Source organism: Pholcus phalangioides, unplaced genomic scaffold (assembly GCF_987345545.1).
Source record: "Pholcus phalangioides strain wild (caught in Gottingen) unplaced genomic scaffold, Ppha-v1.0 ptg000015l_1, whole genome shotgun sequence".
NCBI lineage: Eukaryota > Metazoa > Arthropoda > Arachnida > Araneae > Pholcidae > Pholcus > Pholcus phalangioides.
Window position 1 is genome coordinate 2206493 of NW_028301608.1, and position 27520 is coordinate 2234012.

The window sequence follows — 27520 nt, forward strand, 5'->3', positions numbered from 1 at the left end:
AAATATTTTTAAAAAATAAAAATTATGAGGTATTTTATTGTATGAGGGGCAAACGACAAAGGACTATATTTTTGGTGGTGTTGCACAGTAAGAAAAGGTGAAATGTTCTTCAACCAATCATTTTGGGCATTGCACACGTGCTATTATTTACATCAGGACTCAAGTTGGAACAAACAGAGTATAGCTCTTCTCTGCACCCCTTCAACCAAGTCTATGTACCTTTGTAGGTATGGTCTCCAAAACCTTACAGCGTACTCCAGTCCAGGATGAACTAAGCCTCGGAAGAGCGAAAATATGACTTTCAGAGAATGCGAAGCGATCTTTTCGAAAACGAAACCAAGCATTTTATGTGCTTTTTTTGACCACCGTTGAATAATGTTCAGAAAACCTAAGCTGCTCGTCAATGAGAATTTCCAAATCGGTGACCCTAGTTGCATCCGGGATAGTGACACCATTCAACTCGTAAGAGAACCATGGGTTGTTTGAACTAAAATGAGCGACCATGCACTTGTCAATGCTAAACTTCATGATCCATTCATTTGCCCATGTTCCAGTCCTATTCAAGTGGGTCTGGAGCAACTCCCTATTGCTTTGATTCCCGATTACCCCCCATTAGCTTTGCATCATCTGTGAATTTGCCAACAATCCCATCGATACCCTGATAGAGTTTATCGATAAAAAGTGAAAAAGTATGGGGGGCCAGGATACTTCCTTGAGGAACTCCTTCACTAGTGACACCTGTCCAATCAGAGAATTCCCCCATTCACCATGACCCATTGTGATCTATCTCTCAACCACAATTTTATCCAATTCAGCAAGTTGCCCCCAATCCCGATCTCGTGTAAACACTTCAATAGTTTACCATGCTGGACCCAATCGAATACCTTCTAGAAATCAAGGTAAACAACATCTACATTTTTGCCCTTACTCAAAGCCTTAGTCACGTGATCATAGAAGCAAAGCAGGTTAGTTACACATGACCGTGACTTCCCCTTCCTGAACCCACGCTGATTATCTGACAATGCACTACTCTCATCTAGCCACTCTGCCATAGTAATATTAACTATGTTTCTTTAATTTTCTAGATGTGATTCCACAGAACTCCAGCTGTGTTTACTTCATTACGATTCTTCTGGGACATTGATTGTTATCCCTGATTTTAGCAAATCACGTTACTATATCCGTACTGCAGACTATGGTTTGTTTATAACTATATTATAAATAGTGAAAGTGAAAATACACATGTTTGTGCAATGTAAATGGTTTTTTAATTGAATAATTAAAACCATTATACCCAATTACTATACTCGAATCTAATCAACTTCCCAAATCTAGCTTTCCAGTTATTTTTCATTCGCAAAAATGTATATTGGTTCTTTGTAGGTATTTGTCACTAATTCTAATGCACACCCAGATAAAATTTTAATGAGAAAAAAATGTGTGTTACATTCAACTGAAAATGAAATTTTTTTTCAGTGTAAAAAAAAATGAATGACTACATTAACACACACACACTTTCAGACCCAGTAATTGGTTTTTTTTTCTTTGTCAACCCCAGGAATAACAGCCCTGACTTCAAATATAACACCATTGAATTTTGTGCTGTTTGTAGGCCTGTTGCTCTCTGTGGCGAGATTTTTTAATGGGGAGATCGGCTGGCATTCCAGCCTCAATGCATACAGGATCTGAAAGGGCTAACAGAAATAACACTGTGGACTATGCAAAGAAGACTTTTCATGTTCGTGTCTTGATCTTAAGACAGTGTCTTTAACCTTTTGGACATTGTGGGCAAAATTGAAACTTCCCATGAAGCCTGCTGGCCATCATATGTGTGCAATTTAGTGTCATCTTAATTAGAGTTAAACAGGGACAAAAATAATTGAAGACTCATTTATTCTTAAATTATTGCTTTTATTAATTGAAAATCTTGATTAGTTCTGAAATAATTGTTTTCACTAATTATGAAAAAGCTAACTAATTACTGATTAAATAAAATTAATTTTTGAGATTAATTTCAATCTGAAATAACTTTAAATGATTTTTTAATTATTTATTTTTGTAATTCTGAAATTATTTTTCTCCTCAATATATCCTGAAATAATCTTTCATGCAATATTCTTTTATTGATCATGAAATAATTTTTATGTGAAATCACAAAATTATTTCTCTCATTGATATATTTTTTTTCACTCATTCTGGAATTAATTCTTGCACTAATTCTGAATTTTCATTGATTCATACTGGAATCAGTTCTTTCAATCATTCCTAATTTTCTAAATTACTTCTTTGACTTTGTTTATTTATACAATATTGCTTGGCCGAGGCCTATACAAGGGAATGCAGTGGTAAAGTTTGACAGAGACGATTGATGTTACGAAGAAAATCAGAAACTGTTGTACAATCTGTAATGTTTGACGGGAGGTTGTTCCAGTCAGTTATTGTTCGAGGAAAGAAACAAAATTTGAAACAATCTGTGGATGCAAAGATGAGTTTAAATTTTTGTGAATGGTTAATTCTTTTTGAAAAGTATGAAGCTGGAATTAGAAAATTGGAAGTGTCAATATGAAAATGGTCATGAAGGATTTTGAAAAGGAAGTTAATCAAGAGATATATCTGCGGGTGAAAAGTGGTTGCATATTGAGTTGACGCTTGAATTTAGTGACAGAGGATGACCAACAGTTAAGAATGAAGCGGGCGGATTTACTTCGAATCGATTCTAATTTGTCTAAGTTTGAGAGAGTATGAGGTCCTAGATTTCACAGGCATATGAGAGTACCGGAAGGATGTAGGTTTGGAAGCAGAGATGTCTGAGGGGTGACGGGTGGAGTTTTTGAGGTTCCGACAAAGAAAAAACAGTTTTTGGAGACACTTATGAAGTATGTAATGAACATGGGGATTCCAACAGAGGTCAGCAGAAATAATTACACCCAGATATTTATAATTGGAAACTTTTGTGATTAAAGAGTTATTGATAGTGTAAGAAGAATTTAGGGGAGGTCTTTTTTTTGCGAGTAATTTTCATAAAACTGTTTTTGAAGAATTAAGGAGTAATTGCCAGGATGAGCATCCTTCCGACGCAATGTTGAGGTTATTTTGGAAAGATGCTTGGTCGGATTCGTTGTGCACTGTTTTGTAGATAATGCAATCATCTGCAAAGAGTCTGATATGGCAATTGATAAAATTAGGAAGATCGTTTATATAAATCAAAAATAATAACTAATTGTGGAATTAATAGTTTTTCAATGTTTTCTACCATTTTCTGAAAATGATTGGTGGGCCACAACAAAAAGCTCCAAGGGCCAACTGTGGTTTGCAGGTCATGGTTTTAAGACTCCTGTCTTAAAACAATCTTCATCTTGAATTGCGGTGACACTCTGATTTGAAATGACAGCCTCATATTACATTTTAATGTAATATTGTTCCTAAAATATTTTTTGACACCCTGACCACTCTCATGCTATCCTAAATAGTGTCCCCAATGCAGGGGCGTCGGAAGTGTTTCGAAACTGTGGGTGCTCGTCTTTAGTTTTATATCGGAAAATTTTAATTTCTGTATCACTTCTGGGGGTGCTCGGATCCATGTCACGAATTACCGTGGGTGCTGGAGCACCCCCGGCTCCAATGCCGCTGCCCCAATGTACTGTTTGGGAATCATTATATCAATTATTTAGGATTTATTATTAGTTCCTGTGTTGCAATACATGAGAAAATAAGAGATTTTGTTATTAGAAATGTATCTATTTTTCCAGTAGCGATTGATTATTGTATAGTCACAAATAGCATATAATCATTGTATTGTCATATACAGAGACAGATTAAGGTCAGTTGAGGCTCTGGCATAGAAGAAAATATTGGGCCCTTTAAATTAGAAAAATATGTAAAGTTGGGGTTTTGCGGGCCCTTCAGAAGTCGGGCTTGGGTTGTACACCCATATACACCCACTGTTAAACCCACTTCCGCCTCTTACTGTATAGTCACCAATACTATGTTTGAAAACCATTCGATTAATCACTCAATTAATAAAATAAAATGTTCAGTTCACTACTGCTAAAAATTTTATAATGATTCTCTCACCCTCCAATATTCATAGAAAATGTAATTATAGAATGAAACTTTTAGCTTAATTTATTTTCCATTTTAATTAACCATTAAATGAAAATTTTGATTAAATACACAGAAATTTCATTGAATACAGAGAGGGTTTTGAATTTTTCATTTCAGTTTTATTTTTGTACTATTTCTCCAACTTAAATTTTAATGTTAATGATTGCAGGTACATATGAATTTATGATAGAAAATGCATCAAAGTCTCCACACATGTGAGTTTTATCATACCCTTTTTTGGACTTTTTTAAACTTTATTTTTAAAAGTAATTGAATTGTAGCAAAATTATTATTTTTCATTATTTTGAAAAATTCTTTTAAGAATCATTGTTTCAGCATATAGTCACAGTAGTGAATAATAAATAAATGTTCAAGGCAAAAACTTTGTCTCAAATGTTTGATCTCAGCTAACAAATTCAAAACATTATTCTAAGCTTGCTCAGTTGTAAAATTGAATATCTGAACCAACCGAATAGTTTTCTTCGGCTGAGAATCTCTCAACTTGATTTTTTTTCCAATTATAAGGCTCATAATATTATAAACTCATTTAAAACAAACTTAAGAGACATAATAACAATTTTTTTTCATTTATAAATCATTATTACAAGTTATTTTCCATTAATTTTACAGCACTGAAACTGAGAAAGAAAAAAAGTTTAGTAAAAAAGTTTGTACATTTTTATTATTCATTACTTATTTATAGCTATTTTAACAACAATTTCTCTCATTATGTGTGTATGAGTATATATTGTAACAATCCATACAAGAAGCGGTTTTTGAGTATCTGATAATTATTTTGCATTGGAAATGCATGGATTCGGCATAAAAATTTTGTACTTCCTTGATTCAGCATGTAAAGGGATCCCTAAGTTCTGGAAAAGTAAAAAAATATACTACTTGATTGCACACCAATTTTGGTCATACATCACCATACAGCAATTTCCAACCTGTGGAGTTAGGGGGGGGGGAATGAAGGCATCATCACAGTGGTTGCCCCAGGCTCTGTATGCTACTGATGTTCTTGCCTGGATTCAAACCCGTGGACCTTGATGGTAATTTTCATAGTGGAAGACAAACATCTTACCACTGATCGGGTGCCCAAAAAATATACTATTTTGGACTGATTGTGTCTGGAAAAAAAATTGTTTGATGCCTATGAAATTTTATTGGGCACATAAATTTTTTTTTAATTTGTCAAGCCCTAATTAATCCAGTGGGATGCATTTTGCTCCAAGAAGTGGCCGTTGTTCAGAGGTTGCTGTTTGGAGGTGACCGTTATGGGAGGTTTCATTGTATATAACAAGTTGTGATCAAATTTAACCTGTTAGTGGTTCATTGGGAGAATTCAATCAACTTTGAACAATATTTAAAAGTTGTAGCCCAAGTGATCGTAAAGATTGATTTTTCAAAAAGAAAATTGTTTTGTCGGAATGGTAGATTACCTTTCATTCAATCGCTTCAAATACATATCATAAACCATGTAATGGATAAAAAATATTTTTACGAATCTGTGGTTTCCAACCTTTTCCACTTTTAAAACCCTAAGAGTCAATTTCTATGGGGTATCTCTTAGCGTCAGGGTATCTCTTAGGGTCTCTTAGCGTCACAGCTTGACTTTTATGTCTCTTTCTTATTTATTCACTAAATTAACTGATTTATTTTATTTTCCTGGAGTGACAGAGGAATCCCTGGAAAGTGCATACAGAGCCATATACGTATATTGCTGACCAAAAAAATAAGAATGTTTACACATGAGTACATTTCACAGAAGTATATATTTTCTATTTTTAACTAAAATTTACTATTTGTTAATTCTTTGTCTTAGGTTGCTGAAAAGAATTTGTATGTTTTAAAAACTCTTATTGGGAATCAGTTTGATATGGTAAATAGTTTAAGCTTTTAAAGTACTTTCAAAATATTTATTTCAGTTTATTTGTATTCGTTCACCAAACTTTTAATTTATATTTTACTTGCAGCCATCTTCAAAGTCCTTCGTGTTCCATTTAAATGGTGAAATAAGTAAGTAAATAATTAATTGAATTTTAATAGTATGATAGTATATTTATTATTCTGTTGAGCCAATCGAGATTTTGTATTCATTTTTCTATAGGGTACAATTAAATGGTATCTAAGAAAGAACAAATTCCTGTTTTCATTAAAAAAAGTTGGAAACACATATGCATTTAAAAAATACTTCGCATCATAGGTGTGTAAAAACTCCGATTCATACAGTAAAAACTTGATTATGCACAGTAATTGAGGCAAGCTGCCTACATTGGTGAATCAATATTTCCAGATAATTAAATATGTGCATCTATTTAAGGGTCGATTATAATTTCTACTAATTTCTATTGAATATAGGTTTAACAGACAAATAGACAGTTCAGCTGGCTTTTGTTTTACAACTGTATTACAGATTTTTTAAAGCAACATTTGTTCTGTAGAGTTATGTTTTCGCTGCTCTAACCAGGACCATCTTGACAATGTCATGAACCCCTCTCAAGCAAGATATTCTGGAGCCTATAATTACGGCTGGAAGTACTATGTTACCAATTTACTGAAAATCATAGTGCCGGATATAATTATTATGGGTTGGAACCATATCTCTCTTGAGGTTCTCAAGCTATGCCCATGTGAAGGGCTCGAACAGAGGGGGGGGGGGGCAAAAGGAACACAACTGCCCTGGGCTAAAAACTGGGCTAATCACTTATAAAATTATCAAATTTCACAGTGGAAGGGGAAACAAAACCGCATTTCCCCCCCCCCCCCCCAACAAAAATGCTATATGTAACCCTCCCAAGGTGGGCCTATGCATGATGGCCCTGACTCTGAGTAATGTCTGTATCCATCTGTTCCCTATAAAATAAAGGTTGAGTAATCTAGGTTCTACTGTACAAATATTGCATGACACAAAGCAAAATCACAAGAGCCTCTATGCTATTTCTTAGTTGACCATCCTATTTTCACTCTCATATTAGTATAATTTTGTCTGTATTGTGGTAATGGCATGTTGAAGAAATGTTGAATGGCATGTGAGATAATGGTTTTTGATCTATTTCTGGTTTCCATTTGACAATGTCCCGCTTTAATCTCTGTGAATTAGTCATAGATATGCATACTTTACATCTAAAAATTTAATACTCCTACCTAATAAGCATATGGCCATCACAACATTTAAGAAATGCAATAAAATCAGGTGAAATCATAGCAAAATTGAGTTTCTTAACCTCTTAAAACGTGAGTCAAAACTAACCATTAATTTTTTTTCGATTGATTTGTATTTATTGTATGTCAAAATGCCCTTTAAAAAGAAAAAAAAATTAATTAATTAATTAATTTGGGTTGATACTTTTTCTTGAACCATTTGAGTTAGGTACCCCTATGCATACGTCAAGTCTTAACTTGATGGAAAACGCCTGGAACTCGATATCAGACCCATGGCAGCTACACCAAACTTTATGTGTACACTGTAGGTTCAGAGACGAGAGATTATTTTCCCACACGATATATTCACACCATTTCTTTCTGTCATGGGAACTGATGTGACAATAATGCAATAGTTAACACAGTTCATGTTATTGAGCATTACGTTTAGTCTGAAACACTGACTCATATGAAATAGTCATTTGTTACTTGAACCCAATAGAGCATGTAATGAACATCCTTGAAAGACGTTTAACTGCTTTCCATTAGTCTTGCAGAAACCTCAGTGAACCGGGAACATGTCGTTTATGTGAATGAACCCTGATCCCTCAAACTGCTATTAATAATCCTATTACTGGTACGGATTGACATTATTCAGACTGTATCCAGCAGAGGCATTCACATCCATACTCGCCGACCTCCTCCATTGAACTTTTTGTAGCTAAATATATGATCGCTCTTTTCTTCGGCTGTTGTTTAAGTTTTGATTTCTTATTTTCTGTGCGATTCTGTCTGAGAATGTCTTTTGCTCCATCTTATGACCTATGTACATGCCAACGAAAAAGAATAAAAAAAAAAATTTGCTTTAATGAGCATTTTTGTTTTTGCTTAACTTTTTATCCACAGTGAATTTTATCTAGAAAGAGTTGATTTCTTGTGTTTATAAAATAAAAATCAAGGCAAACTATATCTTTCCCTTAACTAACCATTTTAGCTAATTAAAAAATTTGCTCTAATTTTCATTACAGTTTGCGGAAAGAATTTTTCAGCCAGTAATATTTTTGTTCGTTATGCATTCCAGCTTCCTGAAGGTAAAGATTATGATTTTTCAATAAGTATTATTATTTATAAATATTTTATTAGTTATGTCATGAAATTATAGTGTATTCACTATATTGTGCATGTTGACTTAAAAACGTTATTATATGTATATATATAATATTTAACACTATTAAAATTACTGTTAATTAAAATTAACTATTTACATCACAGTCGATAAAGAACACATCCAAACATTTAGAAGTTTCGGCTGTCTCTGCTCGCCAGTGATACATAGATATATAAATATATATTCCCAGCATTTTCAGTGAAATCATGGATGGCTAACACCAACTGCTATGTTATTGTATCGCTACAAAATAATTAAAACGTACACACACAAACATAATCATGCATATTGTTTGACAGAAATGACTATTAAAAAGATAATTGGGTATTATGACTAGCTTTTTCTAAGTGCGATGTACCAATCAGAATTTAGCAACTTGATATTACTCAAATTTATTATTCTGTATTGCAAAATATCCGATTCTTTTGAGAATTGCAACTCAACTGACTTCTCTGAACACTTTATGTAAACTTACTTGTATGAACTTGAAGTTTACAATTTTGTACCCTATTAAGTAATATTTATAATATGCATTTGCATGAAAAATTACACCCTTCTGAATTCAACTTAACCTCTTGCGATGGAAATTAATTGGCAGAAGCCTATGACTAACTCATCCAAAGCGAGCTTTTACTTGCAATAATTTCTATTAAAGTTTTAAGCAGATTGTGTGTAAAAAATACATATAGTCGCAATATTTAGATGAATATAAATAAGATTTACAATGTTTTAAAGCATTTTATTAATAATTCTGCACAGTATGATAAACTTCAAAACAATGAGGAATATGCAATGCAACAAGAGACATTTCTTACACTCCCAGACAGTTTCTTTCGCTGAGGCCTTTGTTTACCTTTTGTAGATGGGATTTTTCCTGGAAAATGTTCCCACTGTTTTGGACGCAGTGGTGTATTATTTTCAGAAGGCCTTCCGCGTGTTCGATATTCAGGAATATTTAGACTTAGTAAGATTTCTTCTGCAACGCCCAGCCAAAATTTTGAAAATGAATATTTCCTGCCATTTGGCGTTTGTTGTACTTTGCGAAATAAATCAAATGCGTTAAAAAATGTCATATCCATTAGATAAAAAATATTTTTCTGTAGCTTTTATAAAATTTCCTGGCCATAGGAAAGGAAGATAAGTAGTTATCCTGTAAATCGACGCCATTGTTATTCATTGTACCACAATAAAACAAATAAAATTTTACAACAAATGCAGTTCTCTGCAATAGTGCTACTGATTGCACGCTCGAATATCATGTTGCTGTAATACCTTTTTACTTATTATAAACAGGAAACTCAGTAGACGTGCATAGCACGTCATTGCCACTTTAGAAGCAGATAACAAGCGACATGCATAGCACGTCTTTCCAGCGCAAGAGGTTAAACTGTCATCATCAGTCCCACCTATCGCCCAACTCTGGAGTATTACTGTACTGATAGCTAATGAATAATAGTGTTATTGTATCACATGAATAATAGTGTTATTGTATCACATGAATAATAGTGTTATTGTATCACATGAATAATAGTGTTATTGTATCACATGAATAATAGTGTTATTGTATCACATGAATAATAGTGTTATTGTATCACATGAATAATAGTGTTATTGTATCACATGAATAATAGTGTTATTGTATCACATGAATAATAGTGTTATTGTATCACATGAATAATAGTGTTATTGTATCACATGAATAATAGTGTTATTGTATCACATGAATAATAGTGGTCATTTATAATATTTTCAGAAATGGTGGCGATTAAAGAGGAATATTTGAAAGCAACAACTCATTCATGTAAAAGTAAATGCATCAGTGGAGTAAGTTTTTTTTCCTTATTAGCAATATATGAAGCATTATGTTTAAGGGGCATGTTGGAATTCATAAAACTTCCCCCCCCCCACCCAAAGCAGAATATACAAAAAACTGAGGTATGTCGTAGAACATTCACTGCTGCAGAGGAAGAATTTTAAGAAAATAAGGAAAAAGAGCACTTCATGTTTTCTTGACTATTATGGGAATTTTTGCTACTACTACTCAACCGTGCAGGAACATGTGACGTGCATGTGTATACATGCATCACCCTAAAGTATTTATATTGTCTTGTCTGTGTTATTCTTGTTTTGTGTTTTATCTGTTGCTGCCATCTTTTTTATATTTTGAAATGAAGATGGCGAATGCTTGAAATTTCATGTTAATTAAGTATCATGTTGAAGGTCTGCTTGCTCACTGCAGAGAGACTTTTTCAATTCCTTGAAGTTGAAAATGACTGTACAGCAGTAAGGAAGTTTTACTGCAGAATATTTTAAGTTGAAAATATATTTTCATGATCACTGTGAACATGGAATAATTCTAATATCTTAAAGCAAATGTGTTCAGAAATCACTCAAAAACATTTGAAGGGTAGAAAAATTGAAGCAACATATGTAATCTGAAGTACTACTGGAAAATTTGTGACAAATCCCTTTTTATATCAGCAGTAGGATGGAGTGAACTTCACTAGAACAGTGAGTGACTGCTCTGCCTGGAGGGCAACGTCATGTCTTGCTTACTAAATACACTGATTCCAAAGATTGTTAAAAGCATAGTTGTTTGTATACAGAGCATACACTCATGCACAGATGGATAGCCAGGTAAAGATACAAAAACAAAATTGAAGAGTGAAGAAAAAGAAGCTCAAACTTGAAGCTCAAATGACCAGCTTCTATCTTACATGCTGAGTTTCTACGAAATCTCTCTCTTCTGGTCATTTTTTTTTTTAGTACAGCTGATAGAGATCAGTGACTTATTTTTTCACCTCATCCTGTAATAGAGACTTGTGCAAAAAAGAAAAAGGTAAAATTATCATTAATGCATCCTGAATCTGACATTTAATATGGATGTACCAGGAAACTAGTTGATTTAAGTGACTTGAATTTTATAATTTCACAATATTTAATACAAATTTTGCTAATTTTACAGTAGGTATATTAATACAGCAGACGCTCATTATAATAGCCATACATTGTAGCAACCATTCTGATACTGAATGTAATGAATTCCAAATAGTATGATGAGTTCCAAATTTTTTCATGACAACTATCCTATAAGTGTTCCTTTGGATTCTACATCTATTTACAACAGAAGGATAGGGGTTGTTACAAAAAGCATTGACTATATTTAGGTTTGGGAAGAGATTTTTAGAATATACCCTTGTGTGTGTTTCATAAATTTATCTTCTTTTTTTTTTCCCCTGACTGAAACAATTTTATTCTTTCAATTCAATGCAGGTTGCTGTGGTGTATTTTGGATGTCCATTCACTTTAAGTGCTGAAATGGAAATGGAGAAGTTTAAAGCTGCGGGTTAGATAACTTTCTCATCTCAAATATTTCTTTCTTTTGATTGCCTATGAAATAAACATACAGTAATACCATGGCTAATGAGGATAATTCGTTCCTAAATCACATTTGTTAACTGGAATCTTTGTTAGTCAAAATGTGATTACTCCTAGGTTTCTGTGAAAAATACTTTTTGTTCTGCATTTATATTCAAGTTTCCTAGAGAAATTTAAATATAAATTTTATAAAGCGCGAAAGAATCACTGTAAAGAAAAAGCAAAAATTCTCCAAAGATCAACAGCTCTGCAACTGGATGAAGGAAAATTTAAAGGACTATGAAAAACCAGTGTTTCTTTTAATTCACATTATGAACACAACCTAGTCGATTTCTCTGTTTCATAAAATTAGACAGAAAAGATGAGCTCCGGAAATAGTTTGATGGTAATGTACTGAAGCACCTTCAAGTCTAGGTTTTTATTTCTTTAATTAAATTTTCTTTTTGTATAGTTATTCTTTTTTTTGTGAAATGGCTCAGAAGCCTTTCTGAAAGGGTGATAGAGGTAGGCCTAGTTCAGGAAAGTGATTCAGAGAACATAAACTATTCTGGTTTAGGTGACAATAATTCAGACGATATTTTGCTCTAAATTTCAGTATGCATGTTAGCCTGCATCCACCAAAAAAAAAACCTGAAAAAAATCTTTTTTAGCTGAAAAATTTGTTAACCCAGGAACTTGCTAGCTGAGTTATCACAGTACGAAGACTACAATAGGCAAATTGCGCAACTTAACAAAGTGACTGAGAAAAATATAATAAATACAACGCCACAACAGGCGAAATGCCCAACGAGGTGGCTGATAAAAAGATGCCCATAAAAATATGGATGTCATATATTTCAAAAATACAGCAACCCAATTAAAAATGCAATTAACACAAATTATAAACAATATATACACATGATAAAATATTATACAACGCCCATGAAGAATAATTATGGTTGTCTTATTCTAAGAATGGATAGCTTCTCGATTTACCCCAACATATTTATCGTACTTCTTTTTAAACGTGTCAATTGTGTTACAATTTACTACCTCCGGGGGTAAGCTATTCCATTTATTAACAACCCTATTAGAGAAAAATTCCCTGCGACACCATAACCTTGCATTGTCCCTCACTAATCGATACTGGTGTCCCCTTGTAAAAGCAGTCGATTGGCGGTGTACTAAAAGTTCATGGTCCATCCTATCCATCCCATTGAAAATTTTGAACACTTCGATCATATCTCCTCGACACCTGCGTTCATCCAATGTAAACATATTCAAAAAATGAAGTCTCTCTTCATAACTCAAGCCCTGTGTGCCAATAAGGACATGCGTAGCTCTTCTCTGCATCCCTTCAACCAAGTCTATGTCCCTCTGTAGGTATGGTCTCCAAAACCTTACAGCATACTCCAGTCCAGGACGAACTAAGCCTCGAAAAAGCGGAAGAATGACTTTAGGAGAACGTGAAGAGACCTTTTTGAAAATGAGACCAAGCATTCTATTCGATTTTTTGACCACTGCTGAACAATGTTCAGAAAACCTAAGTCGCTCGTCAATGAGAATTCCCAAATCGGTTACCCTAGTTGCATCCGGGATAGTGACACCATTCAACTCGTAAGAGAACCGTGGGTTGTTTGAACCAAAATGAGTGACCATGCACTTATCAACGCTAAACTTCATGCTCCATTCATTTGCCCATGCTGCAATCCTGTTTAAGTTGGTCTTGAGCAACTCCCCATCTCTTTCATTCCCGATTACCCCCATTAGCTTCACATCATCTGCGAATTTGCTAGTAATCCCATCGATACCCTGATCGAGTTTATCTATAAAAAGTGATAAAAGTATGGGGGCCAAGGACACTTCCCTGAGGAACCCCACTTGTGACGTCTGTCCAACCAGAGAATTCCCCGTTCACCATAACTCGTTGCGACCTATCTCTTAACCACGATTCTATCCAATTCAGCAAGTTGCCCCAAGCAAAATATTGCTACCGCAGGGAGTTTCCCATCGAGGGGTTAGATCACCAACCTATCATGAGTATAAAAAACAAGCCTTCCATTCGAAATCGGCAATAAATTGTAGGTCCCGGTCTAATTAGCCCTCATATGCAGAAAATGACAGTGGTAGAACAAAAATGATCAATGATATTGTACTTAAAAACATGGAATTCTTTTTTTTTGGCATCAGGAGAGACAGGACAACAACTTTCCAATTGTGTTTTTGGAGCACACAGGGATGGTATAAAAGGTTATTATTTTTTATTTTAATAACAAGGGCTTGGATTTTTATGACCTAAAAATCTTGAAAATATGCAAGCATTTATGACCTAAATACATGAAAAAACATGACCTTATAATTTTTGCTTTATTCCATCTCTATTTTTTCAATTATTGCTTTTTATCTTATTAAATTGAAAAATAAACTTCATCATCAATATACCTTTTTAATTAAAATATTATCACCTAATTCAAATGAAAACCCAAGCCTTCCTTGTGCACTATAGCTCTAGAATCGCCCTGAATTTAATAAATGCAATTTCCAAATGTTTTTAAAAAACTGCTTTTGTTTTTTTCAAGAAATATTTGAGGAAACTATACTTTGGAAAGGATTATTTAAAATTTTGGGAGAATAATTAACAATATTTTTATTGTTCCATGAAAAAGTCTTGCCATGGAACAGACGTCTAGCAATATCATCTATTGCTGCTAAGCTGAATTGCGATGTTGCTTTAAATCAGTTTGGTGCTGGAATTTTTAGCACATTTTACAAAATAAAATACACTGGTACCATTGGCCCTTCTTTTGAACCAACCACAACTCCGTTCTACCACATTGGGCAGTTTACAACCATTTTATCCACTTTCAGATGTGAAATTGTGCCAAAAGTGTGTATATGTTCGTACTTAACTGATACAACTAATTGTCTGTGTGCGTATCTAGTGTTGTGCATGATGCAATTGCTGCCATCAGTATTGTGAATGAAGTGTAATGATTGAGTATTTGCACAGTTTAGGCGGGGTTGCAACTAGTGGTTGGGCAGGGAAGGGAGGCCTGGTGTTCCGTTCTTTGGACTAAGAAGGGCTGCAAGTTTGCTTTCTGTTCATACAAAATTACAAGGAAGGGGTGAAAAAATGGGTACTTGTCCTGAGTGGCTGTCAATTTTGGTTTTTCGTTGTGGCCCTGTTGCGAGACTTTTCAACGATAATATAGACAGACTCACATTTGCGCCTGAAGTTGGAAAACATCAGAAAACCAACTTTAGAAAAACGTCACTGTGCCACTGGAGAGACTCGAACCGTGGTCCTTGTGATGTGAATCTCTCACGATACCCACATGACTTCAAAGTACCTACCACTGGTGCTGAAAATGTTCTCCCCAAAGGCGCTATGCAAAAAAAAATTTCTGCAACTTATACTCTAAACTTAACTTTAGGCAGCGCCAGAATTTAAGGGGTCAGAGAAGCTTTGCAAATTTGGGAGAAGTGCAATTTCAGGAGGCATGGAAAAATTATATTTACTTCAAAATATAATGCAAAAAAAACCATTGTTATAAAGCTATAGAGACAGGTTGCGGTGACAAAACCAAGTCTGTCCCTTCTGACAAAAAAATGTGTTTAAGTGTGATGAAAATGCATTGAATGCAAAGATTTCAGTTGTCGGAATAAATAACATCTTTCACAAGTGCTTGGCATGCCATTCAGAAACATAGCAATAGGACGCCCAAAAACAAAAAATTAGCTACTGGGAATGCAAACGGTTTTTTTTTTTAAAAAAGAGTTCATTTAAGTGCGCACTACATCTCTGAAGAAAATGCCTACAGAATAAATTTTCAGTGATAAAAAAAATACCAATAAAGATCTCCTGCTTGAAAATTCCTAAAATATGACCCATAGCTTGAAAATTCCCAAACTATGACATAAAAATTCAAGCTTTATATCTCTTGCAACATGAATGACGATACCTTCGAATAGAAGTATGCCTCTAGGATCAACAGTTCACCAGTAAAATGTTATACACCCTGTTATCTGTGTATATATATACAGTAAAACCTTGTTAAGTCGTCACCCTAATAAGTCGTAATTTTTCTTCAGGCCCTTCCAGCTCTCATAGACAACAATGTTATTAAACCCTCGTTTACTCGTCGCTAATTTTGGTTAACTCGTCACTATGAAATAGTTTGAGAAAGAGGAACAGACTATTTTTATGGCTCCCATTAAAAAAAGAGCTTGTGTTAACAGCATTGCCATATGTTTAAAAGTCACCATAAAATCCTATATACCCAAACGGAACAGTTTAAGTAACAAACGTTATGCTGGGTAGTAAGTTTATTTGCCGACTAAGGTTTTTGCAACGTTAGGGACTATTCGAGCTAGATCTAATTCCTACATGGGATCTACTAGAGAAACCGCAAGACAGCCCCCCCCCCCCGGGAGGGAACTAGGGCATCTCCGGCAAAACCAAAATTTATTGATACATCAAAGATTAAATATAGTGCAAGGCAAACAAAAATTATGTAAATCGAAAAATCAATTAATCAAGTTAAAGTCAAAGTGCAACGGTCACGGATAATAAATAATCATAGAAAGCATGGGCTCTACTAATTTAGGGCTTGAAATTTAAACAAAATATTTTTGTTGAAAAAAATTAAACATTCTTTCCCAAGTTGAGGTATTCTGTTTACTTTATCCTGACCAAGGCCCCTCCACCAAGTCGAAAGTGTTCAAGATTACTTTGTAGTTGTATCATGAACTACTGATCAAGAATTCAAACACTAAAATTAAATTTGATGTATATGTAAAATTAATGTGCAATAGAGTTCTATTATGAAGAAAAGCTACTTATTCTAACAGTTGCTCTGTTAGTCTAAATTACCATACCTACAGAGGGACATAGACTTGGTTGAAGGGGTGCAGAGAAGAGCTACGCATGTCCTTATTGGCACACAGGGCTTGAGTTATGAAGAGAGACTTCATTTTTTGAATATGTTTACATTGGATGAACGCAGGTGTCGAGGACATATGATCAAAGTGTTTAAAATTTTTAATGGGATGGATATGATGGGCCATGAATTATTAGTACACTGTCAATTGACTGCTTTTACAAGGGGACACCAGTATCGATTGGTTAGGGTCAATGCAAGGTTATGGTGTCGCAGGGAATTTTTCTCTAATAGGGTTGTTAATAAATGGAATAGCTTACCCCTGGAGGTAGTAAATTGTAACATAATTGACACGTTTAAAAAGAAATACGATAAACATGTTGGGGTAAATCGAGAAGCTATCCATACTTAGAATAAGACAACCATAAGTATTCTTTATGGGCATTGTATAATATTTTATCATGTCTATATATTGTTTATAATTTTTATTAATTGCATTTTTAATTGGGTTGCTGTATTTTTGAAATATATAACATCCATATTTTTATGGGCATCTTTTTCTCAGCCACCTTGTATTTGTATAAAAGTTACTGGTATAAATCAAAGTGTACAGTGCATTTACCACAATAATTTAATAATAAGAGATAAAAAAGGTAAAAAATTGCTATTATTTTTTCTTTTGCAATCTATAAATTTTATTAATATTGTTATTTTGATTCAAAATTTAATAAATGTCAGATTACTTTAAATTTATACGATTTTCGCAACATTGCACATTCAAACTGACGACACTTCGCTTAAGTTGTCATAATTTTTCGATAACTTGAGGTGACGACTTATCAAGGTTTTACTGTATGTATATATATTTTTTGAATATATGTTTTTGGAAGCATTGGTCCAAATGCAAAAATTTATTTTTAAAAATGATTAAACTGCGTGTAATATTAATTTGATAATATAATTGTGAAGTGATATTTAAATGATGCTTCTATTCACAGGTGCAACAGAGCCAGTCCTTTACATGGTTATTGAAGTGTGTTCTATAGACAGTTGGAGGGTATGCCGAAGTATAGGTTATGGATACTGTGATATCGCTGTTCAGGCAGGTATAACATTTTGGATAACATTCAATCCTACAATTTTTTACGTTTCATATGATGATGAGCATATTTCATCATCATATTTTTTTATTTGATTTCATATTTGAGTGATGAGCTTGTTTAATGTTCTAGTTGCATGACAAATTAGTAGTAAAAACAATGAAATATTGAAATTGTCATAGATGATTTTATGGCCTTGACGAACGCAGCAAATTAAGCAATAGTATTAAAAAGCACTACTATCTTTTATGGGGGGGGGGGTACAACTGCTATTTCAGGAAATGAGTGGGGGTTCACATCTGGTTACTTTGGCAAAGAGGATTTAGAAGGTGTTGATTACACTATTGCAGAGAACATTGCATGGCCTTGTTCATTTGCTGTCTTCAGTTCTATGATTATGATAGTGATTCTTTAAAGAGGCATTAGCATAAAATAAAGCTGTCAAGAGAGGAAAGTTAAAGATGATGAATCTCAACTGTGTAACTCAGGGGTGCACAACCTCCAGTTCAAGAAGGATTCTTTGGATTTTCTGAAAAGTATTAATACTAACATGATAAATACCTAGGCTGACCATATTTCCTTTGTATTAATACAGGATCCATGTGAGATATCTTTTATCATCGAAAAAGTTGTGTGCAAATTACAACCAAAAAATTTACAAATGACACTAAAGTTGCCATTCACAGCCAAAATAGTTGACAAAAGAAACTAAAGTTGGTAAACAAAGTGTTGAATGTAAGTGAGGTCCAATTACATTAAAAAAATTGTCAAATGCAAGTAAATTTGTCAATTAATGCTAAAATTGTTGAAAAAGTGCCAGTCATGGAAAATGATAGGTAACACAGGCCACAATGTAATTCACCAAAAAATGTATGTTTGACAAATATGCGAGATGAATATATTTATGTGACTATATAAGTAATTTTTATAGAGACATAAAATTATAATATAATTTATGTGACAAAAATAATCTTAATTCTTGATTTTAACACAATTCAACTAAGCCTTGTTGAGAATAGGACAAAAAACGGGACATATTATGACAAAATGTCCCACAATATGGTGGTCTGTCATATATGTTCACCTTAAATGTTCCACTTTCTAGCCCAGCAATACCACACCTTTGGCCTGCAAACTGAAAAGGTTGTGAACCCCTGGTGTAATTTGTAATTTAAACTCTGATTTGTGTTAGCTCTGTTTCTTAATTTGATATTTGTTTTGCTTGTATGCAGTTCCACATGGTTATTAAACAGTGATAGAAAATGAAAAACCATTTACAGGTGAATACCGTAAGGAAATAAACACATGGAGATTTTTACCTCAAACGTTCACAGGAGCATTGAAAGAGTTTTTCATTGGTGGGGTTCCATCCATAGAAGATCTCGGTTATATTCGTATTCCTAAAGATCATCAGGTATTTTTCGTTTCTCTTTAAAACTCTTAAGCATTACTTCAAAAAGTTTGGTGAACTAAAGCAGAGTGGTTCTGAACCCGAGATCCCCCCACACCCCCTTGAAAAGATTTAAGGAGGGGGGGGGGGTTAGTGAGCTTGATTGAAAAGACAATTATAACTAATCTATTTCATGCATCATACTGAATATTTTTCTGAGGAGGGGGAGGGGAAGGAGTCAGTAGCCTTCATTTTAATGGCATAAGGAATCTGTGAACTCACAAGCGCTTAAGAACCCCTGGACTAAAGCCTTGTAAAGACATATAAAACCCAATATTTCCTTTTTTTGTGATGCTACATTATTATGTTTCACTGAAATCGATGTGTGTGTATATATATATATATATGTAATTGATTTTCTGTCTGTGCATGTTCTATACAAATCAACAATTTTAGACCAATTTTTGCCGTATTTTACATATAGTCAAACCTCTCTTTCTCGAAAACTCTATGCTCAAAAAATATAAAAATCCTTGTATTTACTGAACTAAATCAATGCATATTTACCTCTCTGTCTCAAAGTAATTTTTGAAGAACTCGCTATCTCAAAGGCCAAGTCCAATGATAGTAAAATGAAGACACAGAAATTCCTTTTCTTTCACATAAATCTGGCTTTTCTCAGAGGTGAAAGAAACTGATAAGAAAGGATTATTTGTATTACAGCCCATCGTGATGGATCCTGCCAATTACAGGTGGATGCTGTGATTGACAGGGGGTGGATGGCTTGTTCAGCATGGCAAAAAGTAAGACAATGCAAAATTGCTTCAAGAAAGCTGCGGATTTGGAACCAGCCATCTCATCAGTGATGAAGGATCAGATCTGGTGGTTCACTTGAATTTCAAAACATATTTAACACTGTAAATTTCATTCATTTTTCGATTTTGTGGAAATGGACCAAGTTCACTACAAACTTGCAGCACCTTGACTAAAACTTAAATTATTGGTGACTGATGGTTGACAAAACTATATATATAGTCAAAAATGATTCAGAGAAACTAGAAAAAGTAACAGTTAAAAGTGCTGAACATTCTGAAAAAATGCTGAGTCATTTTAAGGTATGTGAATAAAATTGGATTGAACAAAAAAAATTGGTTGTATTTTAATGTATTTGCAGACAGTGTGATTGAACATTGATTGTGCAACCAATAATTTTATTAATATTTAGTAAAATATAGTTCGGTATTGTTTAGTTTTTATCAATCAAATTTTTCATACATGTTTTTCCTTTCTCAAAAAAACTATTTCTCAAATGCTTTCTATCTTGAAATTTTTTTCCGTCCCGTCAGTTTCGAGATAGAGAGGTTTGACTGTATATACAAAACAGGACCCGGATTGAATGGTAGGCTACTTTAAAAGTTTTCATAGCAGGGCAAATGCACGAAATGAGTGAAAAACCATCGAGCAACAATAGTTTTTGGGCCTCAACGACTTCGGAATGATTACTTTGGTTATCGTGATTCCCTAACAGTGCGCTTCAGACGTGTATCTGCCTTTATAATGGTTTGTTACTTTTTCAGTCCTCTCAGTAATTGAAGATAAACCCGAGCAACGCCAGTGTTGCAAAATAGACTGATGTTATAAAACTGTAGAGAGATTTTTTTCCAGCATTGTAGATTAACCTTGATTTTGTAGTTTTAACCAAGAAACTACCAACTCCTCACTTGAAGGCTGCATTACTCCCAAGTTTTTGGACTCAAATGGTCAGAAAAAAATCTCAATCAAAAATCATCTAAACCGAAAGTCATTTCTGTTCATTCATTCTAATTTTCAAGCCTGCCAATCATAAATCTCTCTCTGTCTCAATACCACCTCATTTTACATGTTGTCATCCCATGTAACAAACTCTGAGTTTTGTACTTTTGTTGCAAGAGCATTTAATGCCTGTTTAGATTGGAACACATTAGACAGTGAACTTGAAACCATCAAAGAGCAATTGCTAAAGACAGGGGGTTTAACACCAAAGATTGTTGACAAAATCGTGATCCAGTAAAACAGCACAAGGAACCATTTTAGAAATCATTACAGAGAGGCCACTCAAAGAAAGACTAGTTATACCTACCTTATGATCCAATTGTCTCACCGAAGATCAAACTGATTCTGAAAAATTTCAAGCCTTCCTAAAGATTTTAAACGATAGAATAAACAATGGGGCATTTATATGCTATTACATTTCATGTGATGATTGCCCTCTGGGTTACATAGAACAGACAAGTAGACCCATTCAAATGAGATTAAATAAGCATGCTCGTTGTGTTAAAGAATCAAGAAAATAAGAAAACCATTGCCTCTCAACACTGGCACGAGAGCCACGTATTCAAATTTCAAGAAGCTAAAGTTTTTCGCAATGCCTTCTACAAAAGGCACTTATATTCAGGCCTTCAGAAATATATTAGTAAACGATGATAAATTAACACCACTGACCGCAGCGCCATGGCTTAGGTTTATTCAGGAAAAATTGAAATCAACCAATTGAATAGCTCCATAACATTGGCCACTCTGATGAAATTGCTGTGTTGAACAGATATCAAATTCATGGCTTCACATGTGGGAAGCCCTAGGAGTGGTGACAATTCCTGGTTGTGTAACATGACGTCCTCCGGGTCATGTTTCCTTAATTAATGTCAAGAGTGCACTTACCTTTAGAGTTCTTAATCTGTTGGTGTCTCCCGGGTGAGATGTCACCTAGTTTCATTGGAGGTTGTTTTCCTTCGTATGTTCTAAGTTTTATATTAACATAGTATTTCGTTTGCCGGCGGATGGCCGCGGACCTCCGTTGGTCAACTTTCCCAATTGTCTAATATATACTAATATTTCGAAATTATATGCAAATTATACCTATGTTCTTATTATTGTGACATAATATTTTTCTTGATGTGACGGAGTATTTCCGCGGTCCAAAATACTTGTTCTCCACTAGCGTATATATACAAGTTGTGGTTATTGAACGATCGCATTACATCTCGTTGCATTTATCTTCACCTCACTCGTTTAACGAGTTCGGTGTTCCGATGTTATAGTACAGTGGTACTAATCTTCTAGTCAGGTCTAATGTAACGTGACCTCATCTAGCCTTAGGCTTGGAATCGTATCCTATCACGAGTATCTAATTTTATATTTGTGTCTCGGCAGGTCAAAACTTTTAATAGTAGCTTTACATAAGTGCAATGGTTTGGTTCTTCTAATGCTAACCGGGTGATGTCGGAAAGGTCTCTACCCAGGGTTCCTGGTCTAGTTGGTTTCGCCAACTATGTGAAATAGATGTGTCGATAACAGCTGTTCTCAACATCTGCCTCATCGCCGCCCGATTCCCAATCTCCTGCAGCTCTATCTCGCACCCGCTGAATTGATATCTGACGATCGTCTCTTCTACAGATTCTCATCTGTTGGTTCGCCAGACTCTTGGTTCCGATGTTGTGCTAATTCGAAACAGTGCACCTTGAAATCGGAAACACGGCTCCACCGTTCTCGGGGCCAGTGAGAATCGGCCTCTGACGGGTCTCATCTCCGCGGACATCCACTTCAAAACCGGACTTAGTGTCTCTCTTATAACCACATGCTGAAGTTCCGGACCTTCCCCAGATAAGTGCAATATATGAAAAAGTCTGTGATACGATTATATTTTTAATTTAATGTTAAACTAATTTTTTTAATATCGTTGGAAGATTTCTGAATTAATATTGTAACTGTGTTTAGTTTTTATAATTGAATAAATGTCTTGATTTGAACTCTGTTGTCGTCTTATTTCCTCGTGCTGTCAAAAAACTTGAGGATAAAAAATATAATTCGGGAAGTAACATTAAAACGTTACAACCGTCGTACTATAACAAAGTCCACAGTGTGTCGCAACCCAGTGTTAGGGTTATTTACCTCAGCTTTGCATGACCCGCTAGCAATAAATTCCGAATTATTCCACATTTTCGGTTTTCGACGAGACAGCAAAAAATTTGTGTTCTGCGCTACTTTTGACCTGGGTAATAGGTTGATGGACGCCCCTGTGTCTAACTGTATAACACCACTCTTCATCCGTTGACATGGAGAACGCACTCTGCAGAATGCGTATTCACAGAAGACACAAATTCAATATACTTGGCTTCCAGTTCAAAATAAGCCTCATCCGGTTCTTGCCCGATCCACTTGGTTTTGAACTAGTTTTTGTCTTGTATCTGGGCCTTCCCTGTAAATACAAGTCTCAAGGGGTTAGCTCTGTTATATTTGTTGCACATGTGCTTCCATGCATGACAAGATTGCTTTTGTATCGGATGCTCAAGCCCACAATATTTACATTCATAGCTTTTATGATCTTGCAAAATTCGGATGGGTCTTTTAGACTGACAACGATTCTATCTCTAAGTAGCGAGTTCTTACATTTGTCGTAGTAACTGAGAGCCGCCAAGAAGTTATTGAATGACTCACCTTTTTTGGCTTCTTTTATTGAAGAGGGCCTTCTCATAAGTCTCGTTCGTCTGACCGATAGCAAAAGCTTCAAATTTCTCCAAGATCTCAAACACCTTTTGATGCAAAATCCAGATCATCGGAGAGTTGCATCGGACATTGTCATCTAAGCATGAGAAAAAAAAGTTCTACTCTATACTGCTCCACCTTCGATGAAATAACATCCAATTCGCTGCAGGTTCTTTTCCAAATGCGAGGCTTGGTAGCTGCAAACCATGGACAGGCGGCAGCTGTCGGCAAATCGGTTCACGATATGCTACTTTGTTCGTGCTGAAGCAATTAGGCTTCTTTTCTGCTTGAAGATGGATTTACAACACTCCATCCACCATGTTTAATGATATGATACTACATCGATTACGAATGAGAACCTAACAAAAACTTATAATAAACATCCAGCAGAGACATGTATGACAATCACAAACGAGCAGACATTCAAATGCTCCACTGTTGCCATTCTGCGACTCGTTAATATTACTAATGATATTGCAGCTGTGGTGGTCGAGTGGTTATAGTGACGGACTCGCGATGCGAGGAACCGGGTTCGAACCCCACAGTGGTGGTCGGCTGAAGTTGGTTTTCTGTGGTTCCCAACTTCAAGGCGCAAATCCGAGCCAGTCTCGCCACAGAGAGCAACAGTCCTACAACGATAAATCATTCAATCATAACACTTCACTCATAGTTAGAAAAACTGGTGGCAGATGGCAGCACTACACATAACAAGCATTACAGAGAAACAACAAAAACTTCACGTCAGGTTTCACTACACGTACATTCCCACATGTACCAATTCGTTGGGGCGGGGGGTGTGGTGTAGTAGTAGTTAGGGCCTCCAAAGGATGGCTCGGGGATCCATGGTGTTCTTAAGTCAGCCACCTCGTTGGGCAATTTGCCTGTTGCGGCGTTGTATTTGTATTTCTATTTGTAAATTAATAAAATCTTCAACAGGCCCGAGTTCAGTTCGGCCGTTGTAATGGATAGCATGATGGAAATAGGAAAATATTTGGGACCTGGTGTTATATAATGAGCGTCAACTGTTTTACGGTGTATTTGCCTTCTTCATTGTTGTTCTTCTGTGATTATATCAGGCAAAGGATTATTTATTCTTGCATGGAAGTTATACTTTCATAAAGCTGCAAAACCTTGTTATTGAATTGCTGTAGAACAATTAATTTTCTAAGCACAGAAGAAATCCTATTGAAGGGTCTAGAAATTCTAAGGTTTTTTAATTCATGTAAGGAACTTGAAAGATTTTGTGCAGGAAAAGCTTTAAGAGAACTTTATAAGGGAAAGTAATTAATTGCTCTTAGCATGTTTACCTTGAAGAAATTATTTTGTCATGAACTTTTTAGTTCTTTCATTATATAAATAAGCGTTTCTTTTCTGAAATGATTCAATATTTTAATTTTTATCATTTTAGCTACTAAATTCATTGAGTTATCTTTTTTATTTCAGGCGAAAGAGTTGAATAAATATGGAACAAAAACTGAAGCAAGTGGCACTGTTATTTTAAATCTTCATACATTGTTGCAATTTGGGTAGGTCAAATTTGTAGCAGAGTTTTTCTGCCAAGAAATTATGTTCCAAACTGTCATAAGAAACGTCATCAGGAAATTAGGCAGTTCCTCAATCTTGACATCAATAACATGCAAAACTTAGGAATTCCAATTTTTGAATCACCTATGTATTCTGATGAAATTACTCCTATCATATCTAGTATTCATAGTGATCGGATAGCTCAAGTGTAGCCAACCCCTCTGCCATGAATGCCGTACCAAATTTCATAAAAAAATTAATTGAAGATACTGTTTGCGTCAGGTTTTTGTCCATTGGTGTACAACTATGTTAAAAAAGTGGAAGAATGAGTACAGATAGAACCTATTCATTTGGTGTTTCCTTCAAAAGAACCCTGTGATACCCTGTATTGCGCATTATTACTATCATTCATACACGGATGAAAATGCAGATTGCAAGTCCCCTTTCATCACATCCTCCTATGCTCTCTTTGCTGTACTTCTTTGGAACATGAGAATTGTTGCCCTTTAAGCCAAAGCTTGAATGATCCTGCTGGTAAAATACTTAAGAAACATTCATGTTTTCAAAAATTTCCCGGTCTTAAAGGGTTAAGGAAAATCTGAGGAATAAGTGATATGGGATGAGATCAGGGAATAAGCTCGTTTTTAAAGTATCAGAATGTGATGTTTTAAGTGATAATCTAATACCAGGAGGGATCTGTGAGCTGGCTCATTATCATGATGGAGCACCCATGACTGGCCTTCCGAAGATCTGGTTACTAGCAGGTTACAGAATCGTGTAGATGTTTAAGGACTCGCAGGTCCCTCTTGGTGTCAGATTACCTGCCATCAAGAAAAACATCACATTCAAATACTCCAACTACCAGCTTATTCCCTTGCTCTCCCCATATGACTTTATTCTCAGATAAAAAATTTGTTTAATGGGCAATGATTCTCGGGTTCCAACGACGAGCAGAGTCAACATGGTTCATACTCTTTGAAAGTAAAAAAATTCAAGGGCATTTATATCATGTTGATTTCTTCAAAAAAAAGAAATTGGATTTTCTAAATTTATATTTAACATTTACTCATTTTTAATTTCGAGTTTGAAATGTCAATTTACTAAAGATATGTAATTTTAAAACAGTTATATAGTTCTCATTCAACTTGTAGGCAATATCAAGTTCTAAAGGTCTTGTTTAAAAAAACCATTGTAGTCCAGTATACAAATCTCAATCATTTTATGTTTGAAACAGTATTAGAGTTTGCCTTCAATAAAAAGAATCAGAAAGCATTTAGTCATATATGTAGGGTGACCCATATAACATGACCTATATATTTTCTGGGACATTTCTTTATTTTCATGTAATTTTGGTCATCCTGACTTTTTCATAAATGTCCAGTTATTTCCCATATTTTTGACAAAGCCTATTCAAATTTTTATGAATAGGCTTTGTTAATTGTAAATAATTGTAATTGTTAATTGTTTGTAAATTTTATTATGATAATTATGACTCTAAATATGAATATTCATCTCCTACATTTGTTGCATGTTGATGTTTTTCTCATAGAACTCATTTGGATCTACTGCCTTTAACTGTTTAAAGGCTGAACTATGAACAAAATCACTCATTGTTTTGAAATTTGAGGTTCTTTTGCATGCCTATGCTTAGATCAACTTTGAAATTTGAAAAAAAAAATTCTCTTTGTTTTTCAGATGTTCCATTCATGGAACATTGGCACTTGGGGAAGGTGAAAGCAGAACTGGTATCGCCTATATTCTCACGATTTTTTATTTCTGGAGTACAGTTATCTCACAAAATTTTCTATTTTCTACTACAATTTCAAATTCGCAACACATACCAATTTTTTTAGCATAAAAATGAGTGAAGAAAATTCAAATTTTCGCATAGTGTCCGTGATAAAAGAAGGAAAAAATCTTTGATGGACCCGTTTGTCACATTGGTAGCATTTATATATAGTGTTTTTTTGGCAAACCGCACACCGTCCTTGCGTCACAGACACAATATAATGGCCATCAGATGACCTGACATCTTTTTTCAGTTGACAATGTGGACCTGGATGAATAATTAACCCCTCCTCCTTTTGTAGAAGGTTCATTGTCACTCCTCTTCGGAATTCCAAATGCAAAATAAGATCTGCTTCTTGCAACTCTGAATTATCCCAACTTGCTATAATGGTTATATGGCAAATCTTTTCAAATGGAATCCAGAGCTGAGGTTTTTGATTGGATTCTAGAAAGAATTTTTTTTTTTTATCCCATGCATTGTTTTTTTTTCTTTTCGGATTGCTTAAAACAGCCTTTTCTTGAAACCTTCACATGTGAGTGTTGC

The 27520-nt window shown here is 34.7% G+C and overlaps 1 protein-coding gene across 5 annotated transcripts in view; it reads left to right on the top strand.

Moving 5' to 3' along the window:
* Mks1 (Meckel syndrome, type 1) overlaps positions 1-27520 on the top strand; it is a 57452-nt gene that overhangs the window by 23365 nt on the left and 6567 nt on the right. For 2 of the 5 annotated variants that reach the window (XM_089242525.1, XM_089242524.1), the window contains 11 exons: positions 1086-1198; positions 4274-4319; positions 4735-4771; positions 5930-5986; positions 6081-6123; positions 8277-8339; positions 10170-10240; positions 11690-11762; positions 17652-17759; positions 19034-19167; positions 25108-25190. In XM_089242525.1, the coding sequence (XP_089098651.1) occupies positions 1086-1198; positions 4274-4319; positions 4735-4771; positions 5930-5986; positions 6081-6123; positions 8277-8339; positions 10170-10240; positions 11690-11762; positions 17652-17759; positions 19034-19167; positions 25108-25190 (828 nt within the window). Of the gene's footprint in view, positions 1-1085; positions 1199-4273; positions 4320-4734; positions 4772-5929; positions 5987-6080; positions 6124-8276; positions 8340-10169; positions 10241-11689; positions 11763-17651; positions 17760-19033; positions 19168-22332; positions 22927-25107; positions 25191-26883; positions 26934-27520 lie in introns of those variants that run through there. The other 3 variants (XM_089242523.1, XM_089242528.1, XM_089242527.1) reach the window with 3 other exon arrangements.